We start from the raw sequence: 19,757 nt of genomic DNA, 5'->3' as shown, positions 1-19,757 counted from the left end.
AAGATGATCCTATATTAGTCACACAAGTGTGAAATTTAAGCTGTCATGGCAGCTTGTATGTTTACATACAAGCTAAACAAGAAATATAAATATGAAAATGTCAATATATATACAAAAGTGTATATGTAAATAAATATATGCATACACATGAAAGCAATATGGCCTAAAATATAGGCTGTCATACCTTATTTTAGGTATGGGTCACCATATGACCATATAAAATAGGTCATATGGTGACCTATTTTAGGTCATATGGTAGTAGCTACCTCCTGCTGCCAACGAGCCATTATCTGATCCAGGGGTGTTGAACCAGGAAGAGAGTCCTGGCTCCTGAGGACCGACTTTGGATACCACTGCCCTCAGATGATCTTTACACAGTTCAACTGTTGAGTTAATTAAAAACAGGAACTACTCAACATGTCAACCCACCATGTACATCAAGATATCTCTGATCATCACCATCGCAGTCTGGTGGTCGTTCCACGCTTGATTTAACGTCTGGAGGAAGTTATTGTTTAGAGAGTTTAGGACATCTTCTCGTACCTTAGAGAAAAAAACAACAACAAAATGTTCACATAGTTTGTACTACAGAATGTTTCTGTTGTCTCTGACAGGAGAACTAAATAACCCTCTCACATGTAATATCTAAGAGTGAAAAAAAGACCTGAAACAGTCAGACAGCTGTGATTTGTTTGCAGCGCAGCCTCTTATTGCCCCCCTTCCTGGCCGTTTACTGACAACCGCTTTTCTTGCAGTCTGGTGACACTGCAGTGTGAGTCAGCACTGGAAACTCAGGGCCTCAGAAGAGAAAAAACTTCAGGGCACACTGACCTTCCCTTTTTTCCTCCCCCTTAGGCCAGTGATGATGAATTATCACCTGTGCTACCCACTGTCACATCAATTTCAGCACATAAATGATCCAACTTTTTCTTTGTATGGATTCTAATCAGATCTTGGAGGGAGATAGAGAAATTTGTCATTTTGCAGGTTAAAAAGGCCGAGGTTATAGGGAGTTTGTCTTACAAGTTTTAATTTGTCCAAGGTTTAATTCAATTAATTTATTAAAAATGAATAACTACAAGGATGTGATGCATCTCCATTAGTAATTAATAAGCAACTGACTCTACTGGTGTCTGTACAGATATTAACGAGCAGTAAATCTGTTTTTCAGTCCCTGAGGTCACATAACTTTCAAAGAGTAAAATATCAGTAGAAGATATGCTTTAAAGAAAAATATGGATTAGGTTGAGTGTAAGGTTTCAAATTATTGGAGAATTATCAGAAGCTTGTACTACTGTAAAATACTGCAACATCAGCAATAATAAATTCAGATTTTCCAGAGCCTTGTATCGTTGTGATGCTTCCAACAGACTGACTTTAAGTTAGTTCAGTATCATCATCTGTGTGAGATCTGGGCATCTCCTGCAGTCAGATTGCATCCAACAGGCAGAGAGGTATTCCTGAATCTGATCAAAACACTATCATAGAGGGAAAAAATTATGTTTTAACAGGCATGCAAAGCTTTAAATATAATAGCAGACAGACACAGTCTTCTAAACAGCCTTTTGACATATTGATATTACACATGCTGCTGGTGGAATAATAGTGTGCTGAGCAGTCCTAGTGGAGTGGCAAAACAAGATCAAATGTGTCGCTTATACAGCAACACAAAAAAATGCAAGTATCTAGTACAATTCCTAGATACTATTGTACCAAAAACAGTTTTACATTATTTTCCAGATTTGAAACTTCATATAAAAATCTTCAGTTGATTCCACACTCTAGTCTGATCAAATAACTCTCAAGCTGAAATGTAGTCATTAATACACAGCTGGAAAAGTTGAACTTACACTGCTATTTAACAAGAGCCTTAATTATACTCCAGCTAGGGATATCCCAATTGCAGGAATTTTCTAAATTCTTATTTCTAAAAGTTCCTGAAATGAACTCAACTCCTGCACATGCTTGATACGAATACTGTCTGTAGCTTTATGTCAGATGCACTTCAAGTGAGCCATGCAGGCACATTTTGCAAGGTCAGTTTTTTTATTTAAAACTGCAAAACAGGCTGTGTACATTATTTTATTGTTTTTCATCATGTACGATGGCAGTCACTGTGAAAGAGACTGTACTGATCGCTGTGCCATCACCTTCTCTGTGTTCACAGACAGCTGCAGCACAGTAAAGACACCAGTCATGCAGTTTCAAAGCAGAGTGCTAAGGTTGTAAAGGAGGAAAATAACTTTTCTGCTACTTTCGTCCTCATGATTATCGATAACTACACAACTGCATGTTCAGGTCAAATTATCAAGGGGTCATATGAAAACCGTTGGGAATGTGCAACTATAATCAAAAAAGCATTTTAGGAAAGGATTATACAATCATCCTGAAGAGATGCAAGTTTACTGAAGCATGTATCTTTCAAAAAAGTAATAAAGCCATTTGTTTAAGGTGACATACTGTCTGAACACCATAGTAGTTTTCTTGTGCCAATTGACCACAAGTTGAAGCAACATATTAAAGCTGTACTGCAGAAATGCTGCAGAGTCATTGATCATTCACGACTGAGTAAACAGGGCACAACCACATTAATGTAGATCAAGGTCTGAATGAAGGGCTATTTTCTAGTAAATGCATGGTGTTTGTTTTCTAAACTTAAGACATCGTACCTGAAAGCTGCTCTGCATCTTAAAGAATCTTGATGGGCCATCCCTAAGCTCAAATCTGTAAAATGTACTGTTAAAATTATATTTGGGCCTCTAAGTATCCTTACAGATTACATGGCTTAAAACGACTGAAGGTTTCTCTGCATCCCACCCTCATAAACCTGGAAACTACCTAATCAGCCATAGGAAAGAGGAAATTGCTGTGCAGGTCCTGCATTTTAACAAGGTTTGTTTAACAAACTGTAAAATTTACTTTTGAAATGTTTAAAAGATGCTACTGAGAACTACCGCCATCTTTGCTCTGTGACAATAACGTACACCTAAAGAAGCAAATTTAATCCTTAAGTGAATCCCCTGACAGCTGACGCTGCATGTCTATCGTAAAAACCCATGTTATATAAACCAAATATGACGTGCTGCTGACTTTTAAAGAGTACGATGAAACAGAAGCTAAAAGATGCAGTGACAAAGCTCTGAGCTGTAGGAACCCCTGAAGCCAGATTAAGGTCACAAAATTAACATCACACAGACCTCAAAATAAACGTCCAAACTGTCAGTTAAAGGGTGCAGAAGACAAATTAAAACTAGAAGTGTGAAACTGCGTCCTTCCCCAATGTAAAGAGGTGTCAGTGCATGGAGCACTCACAAAACAAACAGCTATATTTCAGTTGTATTGATGTGTTGTTACCAACATAAATATTCATATTTCTACATGATTTGGTGTGCATTTTTGTGCCACGTGTATAAAAACCTCTGAAATATTCAGAGGCTGATATTGTATTGCTTTAATACTTTAAGTAGTAATTGGTCTCTAGCCTCGGCCAACTCATTCTCAAGCCAACAGAAATCTCCATCAAGTACTGATAACACAATATGTCATTTAGCAAATTTAAATAAAATAAATGTTGACTGCTCTTGGGACTAAATATTAGACAATAAAGACACAGAAAAGCACTTGACCAATCAGAAGGAAATAGTGTTGAAAGCTCCGACAAGAAGGTTCAGGCCAACCAAGAAACACCACGGCTGCTTTACGGGTTAAATCTGTCACCCAGAAGTCATTACTGAGGGTATAAAGCAAAAAACTGTAAACGTTCCCAAAAATGATTCCTGTTTTCAAAACACAGCCAGATGCACTTAGAAGTGCTTTATTCAATCTGCCATCACTTGACCTTTAGACTCCTTCTGGAGTTGTGTAGGCCCGTTTGTGCAGTGATCTGTGCTCTTACTTTGTTGATGAGATGTTCAGTGACAACTTCCCGCAGGCCTGTGTACAGTTTCTCTCCATGTTTGTGGAGCACCATTGTGTAGGCATTCCTGTAAAGTTCCTCAAAGCTCAGGCCGCTGTTGTTCTTCCTCTGGATTTCCTGGATGGCATTTTTTAGTAGGTCCCAGATATTGTTGACATACTTCTCATCCATCGTCATCTGTAAGAATAAAACAAACCAACAACAACAAAAACAAAAAAGAGTTAAGTAAAGATGATCTTCTTCACCGTTGTATCAGTTCTGGTTATTTATTTACACATCTCTGTATTAAATAAAATAGATTATGTGGCAAGAAGAGGTTTTTAAGTTATCGTCCAGTTCCTGCTTGTGTATAATGCCCTAATTTGTATTATTTGATAATTCTGTGGTATACAAAGGCTGAACAGGAACCAGAAGTAGCAGTAGATTGCATTATTGCTTTGACAGAGGACTTAAACATTTTTTAGAACAAGGGAGTTTGGGTGATATTGATTGGTAACTGACCCCAGCTCAACTTAAATTATTACAATTTATGCCAAATCTGCACATTTGTATTGCAATAAAACACCATAGTAACAATTAAGCTAAACTACAAGCCTAGCCCTGTGCTTTTTTTTCTATTTTGAACGTGCACTGAGTCAAGTTATGCCACAAAGTTTTGTAGGATATCCTAAGACATGCTTGGCATTCTGTTACAATAGATAAGAGATGGTTGTTGGTCTTCCTTTCCCTTTTTAAACGTACAGATACCAGTGTGTGAATCAAGAGCTGTTTTTCAGTCAATCGCTGCCTTCTGTTGGATCATCAAAGAGCTCATTTTTCTCCTCACTACTTCATTTTCTATACACTACTGGCTTTAATAGTGAGCTAGCAAACACTTAATTAAATTGCAGACCACAGAATCATTCTAAGCCTTCTTAATGGGAAGGGGAATCACAATGGACCTGCTGAGTTTATAACCTGTTGTGATGAATCATTTTTACAACACCCTGGACGCTAAACACATGCTAACTGACTTTATGAAGCATTTAACACAACCTGCATTGACTGTAATTAACGGTGCTGCTTTAACTAGTGGACACTTACAACTATTTGGTGGTTGTTCTTGACAATGCTGCCTTTTAATTCAAATTTTGCAAAAAAAAAAAAAAAAGATCCATTACTGGAAGGACCTTCTAAGGAAAACAACAGATCTTAATATCTTGTTTTAGGAATTACAAAGCTGTTTTTAATCTGACTGAAGGATTTTTATTACTGACAGTAAACTGTTTTTGACTAAGAAAACCAAAATTTGCATCTTGGTTAAAGTGGAGGATACGACTTCGAGAAGGATTCAGGTAGAAGCTGCAGTAGACGTTTAGAAAAAGTGCTGTGGAGGGCACTTCCAACTTGTTCCCCTTCAGTCTGTCAATATAAAGTATCTGCAGTGAAGACCAAGAAACAGCAGTCTTCTTTCCTACCAGCAGGTACTGTTATAGCTGAACGTGAAAACCTGATCAAACTTGGGCTACTCTCTTTCTCTTCTTGTAATGGACACCTATCAATATAATGTACTGCATTTTTATGGTGTCCTTTTATAACAATAACTTAAAAAAGGTATGGCGTAAACCATTCACCATTGGTGATTATAAAATAGCAATAAGTCACAATCAATTGTGGTCAGATGTTGCATCAAAAATACTTTTCCAAGAAAACTAATCATTTATGCCATGGCTACAGCACGTTGTTGTGTAAAAACAGCTTGCTTGCAGGTACAAAGTAGAAGAAGATTAAGGCAAAGTGACAGTGAGTGGGTTTAATTCAACAAGCCAAATTCTGGTTGGCAACATGGATTACAACCAAAAGTTCATCCTACAGGTATTTTGTAGGTCAGCTGCAATATAGTGGCTGATTAGATGAGAGCATACTTTCCCCCCAGGTCACTCAGTGCCTAAATAGATAACTAATAACAAATAAACAATAATGCAAGAGCAAAAACAATGTGTGCTTCTGACTTAACAGGCACAAACACATGCATGTCATGAAGCTTGTGAGATCCTGTCTAGACAGGGCAACACTCAGTGTGTGTAGTCGGTTGCATTGACACAAGCAAACAATGAAGCCAATGTCACAATCACAACACTAAACAAGTAACTAAACAATAATAAACTCAAGTCATAAACAACCAGTTCAGCAGCAATATGGATGCAGAAGCTAAATACTCCCATAGCCTGTCGAGATGCTTATGCAGAATGAGATCAGCTTGAAAACTAGATGTTAGGGTGATTTGCAGAAAAAGGCAACGTTAGGAGGACGAGGACAGAATCCCTATATTACAATTTCAGTCATGAAATAACATTAAGACATACAATGCCAATGAAACTGGATTTAGGTTAGCGGATTTGGTTGTTATTAGCATCCATTGGTAGCTGTAGAAACGCAGCTAATCGTTCTTACATGTGACCGACACGTCGTTCTTTTAAACATTTAGATAGTAATATTATGGAAAGCTTAGCCTAAATGAATGAATGTTATATCTTTGCAAACAATAGGCGTTAAAACAAGTGTCAAGAAGAGCGGGGGGGAATGTTAGCCATGGCTACGTGGACAGACAGTATTAGCTAGCTTCCATCGGTGGAGTTGCATTTAATTATTCGTTTAGAAAAATAAAACGGACACTTAACCGCTGAAAATGTGGTGGTGTTATACTAAACTGGGCACCCAACTTCGCGACAACAACCACAGGCGACGGTACATATGATGACTGCACTTTGTTTACGGACAGCCAACTGAATATGCCACTCAGCTGTTTGGCCTACTATCGCTTAGCCAGCAGTTGAGACCACGGGGATTGAGTGAGCGCCCGACGGACAGCCGGAGCACCTGCTGCGGTGTGCACTTACAGGAAAAGCCCTTATCCTCATTTTGGTGTCCTTCTTGGTGCCGCCTTTGCTGAGATTGGACATAATTGCCTCGTCTGTAGACTCTGTATTCACATGAAAGTGTTCTCCGGGGAGGGACAGGGGTGGATACTGGTTCAAGGAGCAGCTGACGAGCTTTCCCTCGACCCCGCAGCTCCGCGTCCCACACCGCAAGTTTTATGTTGACAGCTGAATGCCAGGCCAGATAACTCTTCATACAGCAATGGCGAAATACCTGCAGTTCTCTCTGCGCGCAGATCACGCTCCCCAGCTAACGCGAGAACTTCAGATAAGAGTTGAAACATTTTAGCTTTTCTTGCATTTTTTTTAATGTCTTGTCACCAGGTTACTATTACTATTAATATTACTATTATTAAGAGGCTACTATATTACATATCTTGCCAAATAAACTTCAGACCTATGTGTACTTAAATTTAAAACAGTGACGACTTTTTCAGTTTTAATTCAATCTAGCATTTTTCCACATAAGGACGATATTGTTTTTGTTTTTTTATGAAAAATTGATGATTTTTCACCAATTATAAGAACAGAACCAAAGCACACAAACCAAGCAGTTGCCTTGTCAAAAGTCGGTCCACAAGGGCCGACATCCTGCATGTTTTAGTTCTCTCCCTGGTTTAACGCACCTGCATCAAATGATGGCTCGTTAGAAGGCCTAAGAACATTGACATGCTGAAAAGGTTGTAACTACCACCGGGGAGAGAACTAAAACATGCAGGATGCCCTCGAGGACCGACTTTGGGCACCACTGCGAGAACTTCACAGACTTCACAACTTTTTTTTTTTTTTACTAAAGTCATACTGAAGGGTCTTGTGTTTTGTTTTTCAGTTTTTTGCTGTGTTCTGTTTTTTGCGCATTTATTTCTATTAGGTTGTTGTCAAAAAGAAACTTCAAACCCCTTGGGTTTGAAGTTTCTTTTTGTCTAGTTCAGCTTCCTTTGTGTTTATTATTCATCTTCCCTCAGCCTTCCTCTTTGCTCTCTTCCACTGCAGATTAACTCAAAATGAGTTCTCCATTCTTTCCTGTGCATATAAACTCACTGGCCTCCATTGTTCTTTGCTGATTCCTCTTGTTACTCTGTCCTCTGTTTTCTGTATTATCATTAAATCCTCCACCATACTCATTCCAAGTTCATGACTGCATTTTGGTTTTTCTCACAACCCAGAAAACATGATTGCCAAACAGAAAATGTGTTTTTAATCTACTTTATGTCAACTTTGCTGCTGCAGTGATTTTAGACCTTTTTGCGTTTTTTGACGTTTTTTTGTGTAATGTTTCTAAATTTATTAATATGCATTTAGAAAGCGTGAAAGTTTTTTTTATTTTTTATAAAAAATACAAAAAATGAAATACGTGAATCGGGCAGAAAATTATGACCCTGAATGGTTGATGATTCCCCATTTAAAACAGATTGCAATGCACTCTGCATTCTGATCTCTTTCTATCACTATCAGACTCAACATTAACGTCTTCAGCAATTTAAGCTACAGATGTTTGTCTGCTCATTCAGACCAAACTGGCCGGCCTTCACTTCCCATGTGTATCAGGGAGCCATGGCCATCCATAGCCCTATTGCCAGTTTATCACTGTTCCTTCCTTGGATCACTTTTGATAGATATTGACCATACAGACTGGAAACACCCAATAAGAGCTGGAGTTATGATCTTGCTCTGGAACAGCAATCCCAAATTTGCCCCCTTGTCATTTTTTTCCCTACTTCTACCATATCAGTTTAAATGACTAAAATTCTCCTTCTGTCCAATGTATCAAATCCATTAACAAGTAAAATGATGAAGAGATAATCAGTGCTCATTATGCTTTTCTAACAAGTATATGCGACTCCTCAACAGTTTCTCAATAAGATTAGGATCTGGGGGATTTCTTTGTTGTGCATTTAGTTATCACGTTTACCTTGTGCTTCATCATGCTGGAAGAATACTGTTCATTACTGTGTTGGTCCTAAATCTTTGGGCAAAGCTGCTCTTGGAAGATGTTTTATTCATGAGACTGATTTTATGCAAAATTGCGAATCCACTTTCTTAGGATGACACAAGTTCCTTCACTGTCTTCTCCTTAATTTCACATTTCACAAACCGTTTGAAGGGGCTTTAATCCAAGAAAATAACTATTTTGGTCTAATTGTGCTACTTACTGCAGAATGTCACTCTGTACTTGATGTTTTTCTTGGAGAGAAGTGGCTCATTTGCTAACCCTCTTTAACACCGGCAGCAGCATTAAAGAGTCTCTATCTTACTGTGCTTGCAGAAACATTCAAGCCTGCCTGCAGCCATTCCTAAACAAGCTCTACTCTGGTGGTAGCACAGTAATTCCTAAATTGTATCGTTTTAGAACTTAATCCTGACATTTAAATCATTTTTCTCAGAGTAACTGAACCTCTCTCTGTAATGTTCTTGATTCAATAAACGGTTTTCTTTTCGTGCACAGTCTTACCATAATTAGCTCACTTACCTGTGATGCTCTTTCAATGCAAAGTGCTGATGGCAATATGTGCGTCCTTGGAGGTAGACCTAAACCTACTTCTTGGAGATTACAAGAGATTGTTCTCACCTCTACTACTTCAATTAAACTTCAGCTTTTACTTTTTTCTGCAATATGAAAATGTACAGTGGATCATCACAATGACTCAACAACAAGTCATAACATGGGTACAAAGCAGATAAAAATACAATTTAAAAAGGCTTTTTAAACCCCAATGAGAGTAAAAAAAATACTTGACACAAACAGACTAAGCAACAAATTAAACATTTTTTAAGTTTAGCAACATAATAGCCTAAGTGATTAAAGTACTTAGCAAATACCAGCCATAAAACACAGCTCCTTTAATGTTGCAGATGTTTACTTCCTGTCTTTTCATTATTCTTTCCATTACGCTATACTTCCTCCCCTGGATAATGACTACCTTCTCTGAGTTACATGTTATATTGTATATATCTGCCTTCTCCTGACTGATACATTTGATCAATGAGATCCATCTGACAATCTGACATCTTAAGTAAATGTGTCCAATTCTTTTAAAAATATTTAGATTTTTGTGTTTTATTACTCTCCACCAGAAACAAAGGGGAGAGTTCAGTTACTTTTTCTATCCTGTGTGTGTTGTACAAGATATGAATTAAGTTAAAAGTAGAAATAGGTCTAAAGTTATTCGTCTTGGTCTTACTTTTATAAAACCAAACCATGGAATTTTTATAGAGGTATGGGACTGTTTCCTATTCTCACATGGACATCAATGTAATAGTGCAACATGATCCAACTGGTTCCACAAAGATGCCTTTGTGATGGCTAGTATCATCAGCATGCAACTTCAGGCACCCATGTAGACCTTTATGGTAGAGTTACGTTGTGAAGCATTTCTGTACAAACACACACCAACCACCAAAGCACCTTTCACTAGATTTATTTCAAGAAAGAAAGACAGAAAAAAAACCCAAAATGTTATACGTTTTCTTTCGTCTTGAAAAGAACCAGATCAACAGTACTCAGAGCCCACCAAACAAATCTTTAAAGATGACCAAATTCACCTCTCAGCTTAAGCACTATTTATACAAGTAGTGTGAATTTTTATCCGTGGTAGAATATTTTTTTTATATCCTAAGTACACATATATCTTTCTCTAATCTTCAGGTTAGATTTTGGGGCTTGGGGGTTGCTCAAAAATGGCTTCGACAAACTTAAAAAAAAAAAAAAAATCAGGTAGCAAACACTATAAATACATTACAGAATTAAAATACAGTACTTCCCATTGTAATGATGACAATCAAAACATTTGTGTTTTTAAACTTTGTTATTTACAGCAAATATATATTGCTAAAAGTGGCAAGAATACACACACACACATATATATATATATATATATATATATATATATATATATATATATATATATATATATATATATGCATATATGTGTGTGTGTGTGTGTGTGTGTGTGTATGTGTGTGTATTCTTGCCACTTTTAGCAAATACATCACAGGTGATCATTACAATGTTATCGCATCACAGGTTTAAGTCCTGCTGTTCCTGCTGTGATGAGAGGAAATACAGTAGATTGGCTTTATGCTTCCTGGACAAGCTGACATGATGAAGCGCGGTCACCAACAGCCTTCTGACAGCAAGCTATTCCTAAAGCCACGTCTGGCTTTCATCTTGCAGCTGGGCCAGGAAGTGGAAAGTGTTTGCTTGGCACATTTAGCCCTGACTCTCTAAGACGAACATTAACAGACAAACACAGACTCATAGAAAACTGTCAAAGGTCTGAACTCTGAAAAGCATTTGTAGCAGGGAAAAAAAAGTCCCATTTCAGTTACTTTTTTTCATGGAAACAATGTGATTTAACATTTATAAAGCCTTTGGCAACTCCTATTTACGTACGCAAGTATCTATGCATTGTCACAGAAACAGAGGCTTCATATTGCACAGAAAAAAGCAAGGACATATGAAGCAAATGATGGGACAAATGAGAAAAATGATAGACCAAGAAGCGACTTTTTAACACACCTTGATGCCTTTTTAAAGTGAGTTTACGAAGCAGAGGAAGGGCAGATTCAACCCCTTCATCCAGCACTGTTCAGGTATATCCAAAGAAACCAAAATGTTTCCTGCAAATACCCTTTGTGGGATTCTTCATATAAAAAGAAAAATCTCATATTTCAATCTGATAATTTCGTTGACATTTACTACACTCTGATTCTTATGCAAAATAAGAAAACCCCCAGTAACTAGAATCCCTTACAAAAAGCATTCATACCTGTCGAACCTTTTCTCATTTAATCATGTAACAAATACAGACCAAATTGGATTTCAATGGGATTTCTAGTGATATAGCAACACAAAGTAGTGCTAAACTATGAAGTGGAAGTGAAATGATACATTTTTTCCCCCACAATTAATCTAAAAAAATGTAAAATGCATTTGCATTTAGCCCTGATATCCCTAAATAAATCCCTGTACAAATGATAACCCCCAAAATTAATCTATTTAGTACATTTAAATTGTGTCCAATTTAAATTCAACATAAATCCAGCTGTTCTGTGAAGGCTTGAGAGGTTTATAAGAGAATATTAATGAATAAGCAGCATCATTACAGCCAAGGAAAACAGCAGAAAAAAGTCTGAGACCAAACTTGAAAGTTGCTTTTCAATCTGACTGAATTTAAGCTATTTTGCAGGTTTGTGGAGGTAGCGGACACATAAAAAGACTTTGCGTTGGTCTATCACATAAAATCCATTAAAATACGCTGAAGTTTGTGGTTGTAACATGACAGTGTGTGAATACTTTTTCAAGGTCTTGTCATCTATTTGTTCATCCACTCATTCATGAGTTCATACATAGCACACCAACACACGACCCTGCACTTTATAAGCTGTCCTATCCTAACTGTGAAGCATATTCTTGTCATTGTAGTTAATGTGAAAGTAAGTATGGCATGTTGTGACATTAAGCCCCATTTCTCTGAAGTTTTAGTTGTTTTTTTTTATGATGCACAAATCTGGAAAACACATCCTATTTGACGTTTTCTATCATGGCTACATCTCTTGTTGATTCTTTTTGTTCCTTATGTTGTTTCCTACGTAACAATGCTTTCATGTACGATGCACAGACAAGCAGGAATAGAAAAGAAGTGAAAAGATGCAACTTTTGAGGTCTTTAAACAAGTGTTTTACAAAATATACATGTTCTCAGTCAACACAGTGTCCATAGGAATATTCAACAAACATACTAAACAGACTTTTTATTCCACTTTTATATATTAAAAGCTCTAATAAAGGCAGCAAAGATACGCAATAAGGCAGATCCATAGGACACACTCAGTGACACACTCTACTTAACACACTCTACTGCACAGTTACACCAACGAATGAGATGGATTGTTTAAAGGGCTTCTCTTTTTTGTCTTCAAATGGTTAATTAAAGGAAAAAAAATATACAAAAATGCAAAAAAGGCAATTAAATAATTTGGATTATGAACAAAACAGTGCTGTAGTAAATATTTGTCCCAGATTTTTTTGTGTTTTTGCATTTTCTTTTTGAAATTAAATGTTTCAGAGCATCAAATAACCTTTAATATCAGACAAAGATAGTCAGAGTAAATACAAAAAGCAGTCTTCAAATTATAATTTCACTTATTAGGGAAAAATCTATCCAAACTAATCTGGTGCTGCGTGAAAACCTAATCTAGCCCCTCCCTTGTTAATTTAAGAATTATCTGAGACTTAACCTATTTTTTATTTTTTTTGGTTCAGTTTCATTAAGTACAACCTCATTATTGTAAAACCTTTAGCATCAGAAAATAACTTGAACAGAATCTGTCTGGCAACATGAAGTAGGCTTACAAAAGCAACATATTATACTCCAACCAAAAGAAATTCAGGAACAGATGGGAAAATGTAATTAACAAGCTTCAATCTGGGAAGGGTCACAAATATATTCGTGAGGGTATGAGACTCCTGTAGGCAGCAATAAAAAAATAGAGCAGTGGTTAAACCTTCCTGGAAGAGATTGGTTTATCATAATTAATGCAGAAGCATGTTGATGGTTCATCCAAGACATAAAAAAAGGAACCCGGAACATTTAAAGCACTGTATCTGCCTCAGTTAAGATCAGTGTTCATAACTGAAATATAAGAAACACAATGGACAAAAATGGCATCTTGTATTTCAGCCTGAGGACCTCAACAATTTTCTGTCATTAAATTCAACTCTGTAACATAAAGTAAGGCTGCAGTCATCAGTTTCTGATCTTTATCTTTAGCTCACTTGACACCAGCAAGTTCACCTTTTACTGACTCAAAAAATAAGAAACAAACTAAAGGTTTTGAAGTGGCCTAATCCAATCCTGCACGCAAAGTTCTTATAGATGCTGTGGCATGACCTTAAACAGGCAAATCATGGCATCTGTTGAAGCCAGTCGTTAGATGCAGGGTGCAAGTAATTTTTTTTTTTTTTTTTTACAAAGGTCAAAGTTAATTTGGATTTAACTATTGATATAAAGAAAATAAATAATGATTTCATACTTTACGCTACCCTTGTCTGATATCAAATTTTGTTTGATGATCTAAACATTTTTAATGCAACAAAAAGCACAAACAATAAATGGGGGCAAATACTTGTGACTAATGTTCACAAAATGCATGTGTTCATATATATATATATATATATATATATATATATATATATATTATTTTATTTTTTTTAATTTATGGCCTCTGTTGTTATTAATGGGTGATTGTCAAAAATGTCCCTTAAACTCCACTAAAACAGAGAAGAGTTTATATGCTGAAATGAAGGAACAAGAACAAAAAGAGGTCATGAATCTCCTAAACATACTCTGACGAGGTGGATATAAAAATCTGCTATGACTGTGTAAAAATAGAATGCTTTAGTTTCCTACGAATGGGGGCAAATGATCACAGATTGGTTTATAACTGGTAAGGTGTTCGTCCGTCATGCATTCATACGCAGCAGGTGGGATCTGTGGCAACCGAAATGAACACACGCCGTAACGGAAAGTAGAGCACTTCACCTCATTGTTGCACGCTGGAGTCTTTGCCACAACTACGGATGCTTCCACCTTGTTTGTGCGAATATGTGTCGATTTGTTTTATTTTTTTTTACAATCTTAAGAAGGATCAGTACTGTACGAATGAACGTGTGACATGTAAAAAGATACTCCTCATCTTTTACGCTCCTCGACTGGTTGACACAAGCGACATCAAGCATCGAATCAGTGACTCAGACGAATCGGTTCAGAGCATCCGTCTGATTTAGTTTCCATCCTGCAAGGCCTACTAAAGCACGCCAGCTGGTTGACATCAGAGACCAGCCTGTCTTTGGCCTCTAGAAAAGTATTCTTCGCCTCTTGTTGGACCACGAGAAAACTTCAAGATTAACGCGCTGTCGGAGGCCCCGCTGTTTGTCACTGGCCCTGACCTCCCTCTGTGTCATCCAGACAGCCATTCAGGCAGTGGTCGTCGCTCCCAAAAGCACCCTGCGACTGAAGCAGCTCGTACTCCTGGTCCAGGAAGTCCAGGCTGTTGTTGCTGGGCAACCCGCGGATGGTGAACTTATGGGAGACTTTGGTCCACTGCTCGCGATTCGCTGCTACCCGCTCGTACAGCTCAGTGGCGCCGGGGAACAGTTCGGACAGTAGCCTGCAAGGAGAGCGGGAGGAGGAAAATTAGCTCCGTTAGAGATGCTGTCTGTTTTGAAGTCATTTTCTGTCAAGACAAAACTTTTTATTTACATCTAAACTGTGATCTTAAATTTGTGCACCAGGTGAAACACTGACCAATGAAAAACCCCCCAAAAACTCACTGTCATAGTTCATCACAGAAAGAGAAATGATTGATAGCCCAAAATCTGATCACCATTCAATCTATTTGTGAGCAAAGTTAGAGGAATTAAACATCTAATGTGTTCCCCCTTATTGTTTAGCACTTATTTCAACCTGTAGGAACACAATTGTTTATCTTATTTCAAACAGAACACAATTAGAGCTTGTTCAACTCATGAGTTTTAGAACAAAACAAAAGAATAATAAAAAAAAGCTACATATGTTATAATGTTGAAAGTTAAGTGTGTCTAAAAATCAATGCAAATGTAACATTTTTACTTGCAAATGTAAAAGTTTTCTGAGCATGCAGAGAAGTTTTTGAAAAAACAAACGTTAGCGTGGTACATAGGACAGTTTTCTGGGTGGAACCTCAAACTTAAAGTTTTGACGTGTCTGCATTGAAGCCTGCTGACTTTGAAGAACAGTTAACTCTTAAATCTTCTCTTTTCATTAAAGAATTTGTTGCACAATTTCACAAAAAGGAAAAGAAAATCCCTTAATTTTGTATTTTGGGGGTAAAAAAACCATATCAGCTCATTTCCAGGAGGCATGTTCTTTAATTTTCCTCAACAGTAATGCAGTAACATTAACATTGTTTACCCCTAACTTAATCTGTTTTTCCTTCCTCGGGTCTCCTGTGTGAACTATGTGACTTGGCTTCTGTATTTTTCACAAGCCAGTCATGAAATGTGAAGAGCACTGAAAACAGCGTTTGGAAAAGAAATATGGATTATAAATAAATAAAAACAAATTAATAAAAAAAAAAAAACAATTTCTGTCAGCAAAATATAAAGTTACGAGCCCCCCTGAAATTGGCCATGAGATGAGTAAAGTGTCCTGAGGGAGTCGGTTTTGTACACACTTGTAGATGGGCATGGCGATATGCTCCATGAAGCTGATCTGTAGTTCTGGGATATACGCTTTCTCTCTGTCCATCATCTCACTTGGTCTGTTCCCCATGGCTTTCTCCTGCACATACGCAACGAGCGCACAGTACACAGATATGAGTAATGAGCTCAATAATCTGGATAAGGACACAAAGTTCAGCCACGTGCTGCAGCAGAAAGCGTTTGGCTGCTGAGACATACCAGATCTCCTTGAGAGAAGAACTCTTTGTAAATCAGCTCCTGCGGACAGACAGAGGCAATACATATATCATTGCACACATGGTTTCATGTTTCCAGAATGGTGAGTGGGTTTAAAAAATGCAAATATGAAAGCATGTTCTTGTACTATAACTTAAAAGTGGTCAAATGCATGTTGAATACATGCTTGACGATATTGTTTTACACCAGGCTGCCGTGCCACAAGCTTGATTTTTTATTTTTATTTTTTTCATTTTGCTAATACAACACCTGCTGTTCCCCTTTATTATAAGTGATGCCTGTACCCACTGCAACTGAAACAAGCCAGATATTGTACAGTAATCTCTCCTGAATAAAAGAGGTGCATGTTTTTTTTTGTTTTTTTTTTTGTTTCGTTTCGGGATCAAGGATTACTCTGCATCTGATTTAGGCGTTAGGTGTTTGGAGATTGAGGTTAGGATTTAGGGCAAGGTTTACAGGGGTTTTGTAAAAGGGGGGCAAGTCAAGATTAAAAACCTAATCCAAAAAATGGAGTGTGATTGCACAGAAGAGCGTATAATGGAGTTTAAAGGTTATTTACATTCGTGGTATGTCTCCAAATATTTGCTGTTCAGCCATTGGTTTGTGAAAAACTTTATAATTGTACTAATAAGAAACAATAAAATGTCTGCAGAAGTTCTGTGTAGTGGGATGTATAGCCACTGACGTAGGCTATGAACCGACCGCAATCTTGCGTGTTGTTTTCCAATCCTTGGTTTGGTCTGACAGATCACAGGAAGTCATCAGCAGGCACAGCAGCAAGGAGTGATGGTTGCGACTCTTTGTATTGTATCCATCTAAAAGACACACAGACACAATTCAGTGATATCACATCAATTCAGTTTGACATCAGAAACACCATATTTTAGAGCCAAAAATCTTTGAAGCTCTAATCATCATCCCTTCAATTGTTTTACGAGGGAGATAATTCACTTTAAAAAGTCACTTTTCTGATTCTTCCTAAAAGCAGAAAGGTACTACGATTTATGAATGATGATTTGTTGTCTGAAACAATGTTGCCTTGGAACACATTTTCTACCGGCTTTATTAGTACAGCGTAGTTTGAACCCTCAGGACTAAAACACAGACTAATTATGTGTGTACTCTCAGCTCCTTCTGTTTTGCTGTTTTGTTTTACTGAACCACTTCATGATTTCCTAATATATTAAGGTGACACAGATATTAAGAGAAATTTAAGCAGTGCTAGAACCAGGGCAGAAATCACTGCATTTCCCTCAATCCTTCAAGACTTGCTTTTTTTTTTTTTTTTTTTTGTCACAAATAGTCATTTACCACTGCTGTGGATTACAAAAAGTCACAGAGGACTTTTCCACCCTTGGTTGGAGTGCTGGTTTGTTAGATATTCAAGTTATTGAAGTAAGACAATATTTCTTCCGATTTCCTCCCCATCTGTTGACAATTCACCACATAAATTTTCACATTATAAACTCAAATTTGAGCTTCTTTTGTTACTTTTTGTGTTTGTGTTCTGCATTATCGGTGGAGTTTGGTGTTGGACACATAAAATCATCGATGTCTGACAACTTGCGAGTTCATTATTTAATGACAAAAAAATACATATTTTAGCCTCTCAAATGCCCTGCGACAGACTGGCGACCTGTCCAGGGTGACCCCGCCTCCCGCCCGGAACGTTAGCTGGAGACAGGCACCAGCAACCCTCCCGACCCCACTAAGGACAAGGGTGTTAGAAAATGGATGGACGGATGGATGGATGGATGGATAGTCTCTCAAACTCGCCAATCCTGTGCAATTTGTTTCATCTGTTTCTGTCTAAAATTCACAGACTCTGCAGTGCAGAGGAATTTCTCACTCATTTAGAGGTTTTGTGTATCCTTGAATCCTTTTAGCAGCTTAAGCTGAATTCACTGCAGAGGCATCCACTCAGGATAACTCATAATTGGTTGCATTCAGGCGTAACTAACCTCTGGCCCAGACGTTATACCCAATTAAGTCACACGAGAGTGTAAGCAACTGTGGACGATTATTAAGAATGCCGAGTCTGAACGCTGCAAGCTTCACCATAAATCTTTAGAATATTAGTTAGTTATTATAAAACCTCAAGCAGAACCTTATTTTTTATCCAGTGCTGCAGTATCTAGCAAAAGTATCTAAACCCTGAAATCTCCCACCACAGATTTCATTGCTGTGCTCCTTGGTCTTCATAATAATGTTCTATAATTAATGTTCTGTCTTCATAGAACAAATGGGTTTGTACTGAGATTAAATTACACACAAACTGACTCTATTTACTGTCTTTTTACTAATTAGGTGACTTTTGAAGTCATTTGTTTGCACTGGATTTTATTTAGGGGTATTAGGACTAAGAGGAGCTGAATATATATTTTTATCATTTCTTTTCTTCCACTTCATATTTTTTTGCACTACTATATGTTGGATTATCAAATAATATTCTGATAAAATACAGTAAACTTTTATCTTTTTCTTTTTGACATGACAGCAAAATTAAACCTTTAAATTGTTGCAAAGCTACTGTCCAATAAGTGTTAGATATTGCTATGTTTAGAACGTTCTGATCAAAGCCATCTTGGATCACAGCAGCGTATGCTTAACTACTGACACATACCATCAGCCATCCTTTGCAAGTCCTTAAAAATTCGAAGGTGATGAGCCAGGTCTGTAGCCAGAATTATTTCTCTCATCAGATCCAGCATCCTCTGATAATCCTAGAAATATAGAAATAACACCAGAAGTTTGTAGAAAAATTAAAAAAAAAAAAAAAAAAAAGTTTAGAGAGCTACTGAAATTGATGTAAATGTTGTATTTCACCTTCCTGGAGAATTTCTCAAAGATGTTGCAGCCTTGTGTGTTGAGAATAGCAATTGCCTGGGCAAAGTGGTGTCTCTGTCGCAGCAAACAGAGTATGAAGAAAGCAGCTGTAATATTGCTGAGTCATGTTTTGCAGGCCAAAGGCAAAACAAATTTTGATGGATCTTATTTTCTTCCTTCAAACAATATATCTTTTTTTTGTTCTGGCCACTAGATGTCGCAGTAGCACATAATATTAGCAGGTCAAAGGCAATTTATTCAAAATAAAGCAAAAAAAGAAAAAAAAATACAGATTTGCATTTCAGATTGTGAAATAAAGAAATTGAGAATTTAAAAAAAGAAATTTCCAAGCTTGAGTCACCTCCATTACAGATCCCTCGGAGCTGTAGAGAGCAGCCAGGACTGATTGCTGAAAGTCAAACAGACAAAAATGAGACAGAGTCCCTTCAGCAGCATCCACAAACAGTGAAAGCGACATCCTCGGGCTAACTGCAGCAGTGTTTTCTTTGAAACGGCTTGTATCAGCTGTGCTTGGAAACTAAAAAGCGCACAGGGATGCTGATAGATTGTTGATTTAAAGTACCCAGATAGCACATGATGTTAAATCAACGTTGAAAAATAGTTAGAATCGTTGATTT

General features: G+C 37.3%; 2 protein-coding genes and 1 long non-coding RNA gene across 4 annotated transcripts in view; 1 reads left to right on the top strand and 2 right to left on the bottom strand.

Moving 5' to 3' along the window:
• cul3b (cullin 3b) overlaps positions 1–7,103 on the bottom strand; it is a 23,806-nt gene extending 16,703 nt beyond the window's left edge. The window contains exons 1-3 of one of the 2 annotated variants that reach the window (XM_015018613.1): positions 6,796–7,103; positions 3,896–4,093; positions 430–543 (exon numbers count right to left, since the gene is read on the bottom strand). In XM_015018613.1, the coding sequence (XP_014874099.1) occupies positions 430–543; positions 3,896–4,093; positions 6,796–6,858 (375 nt within the window). In that variant the 5' untranslated portion in view covers positions 6,859–7,103. Of the gene's footprint in view, positions 1–429; positions 544–2,669; positions 2,870–3,895; positions 4,094–6,795 lie in introns of those variants that run through there. The other variant, XM_015018615.1, reaches the window with a different exon arrangement.
• Positions 7,104–10,797: 3,694 nt separating this feature from the next.
• Positions 10,798–12,468, top strand: LOC106937212 (uncharacterized). The gene is made up of 2 exons (XR_001422341.1): positions 10,798–12,144; positions 12,177–12,468. It is a non-coding gene; the product is annotated as an uncharacterized LOC106937212 (long non-coding RNA).
• Positions 12,469–14,453: 1,985 nt separating this feature from the next.
• On the bottom strand, positions 14,454–19,612 carry LOC106937211 (cGMP-dependent 3',5'-cyclic phosphodiesterase-like). Its single transcript, XM_015018612.1, has 7 exons — positions 19,481–19,612; positions 19,120–19,194; positions 18,917–19,016; positions 16,996–17,108; positions 16,276–16,314; positions 16,050–16,156; positions 14,454–15,005 (listed from the first exon to the last, which is right to left on the bottom strand). Exons 1-7 carry the CDS (start codon positions 19,595–19,597, stop codon positions 14,771–14,773), a joined length of 786 nt encoding a protein of 261 aa, XP_014874098.1. The 5' UTR covers positions 19,598–19,612; the 3' UTR covers positions 14,454–14,770.
• Between the last annotated feature and the right edge of the window lie 145 nt (positions 19,613–19,757).

This window comes from Poecilia latipinna, unplaced genomic scaffold (genome assembly GCF_001443285.1).
Source record: "Poecilia latipinna isolate Pla-1442-1.1 unplaced genomic scaffold, P_latipinna-1.0 Scaffold2296, whole genome shotgun sequence".
In the NCBI taxonomy this organism is placed as follows: Eukaryota; Metazoa; Chordata; class Actinopteri; order Cyprinodontiformes; family Poeciliidae; genus Poecilia; species Poecilia latipinna.
The sequence above is the reverse complement of the archived record's forward strand: the minus strand, read 5'-3'. Positions and strand labels throughout refer to the sequence as shown.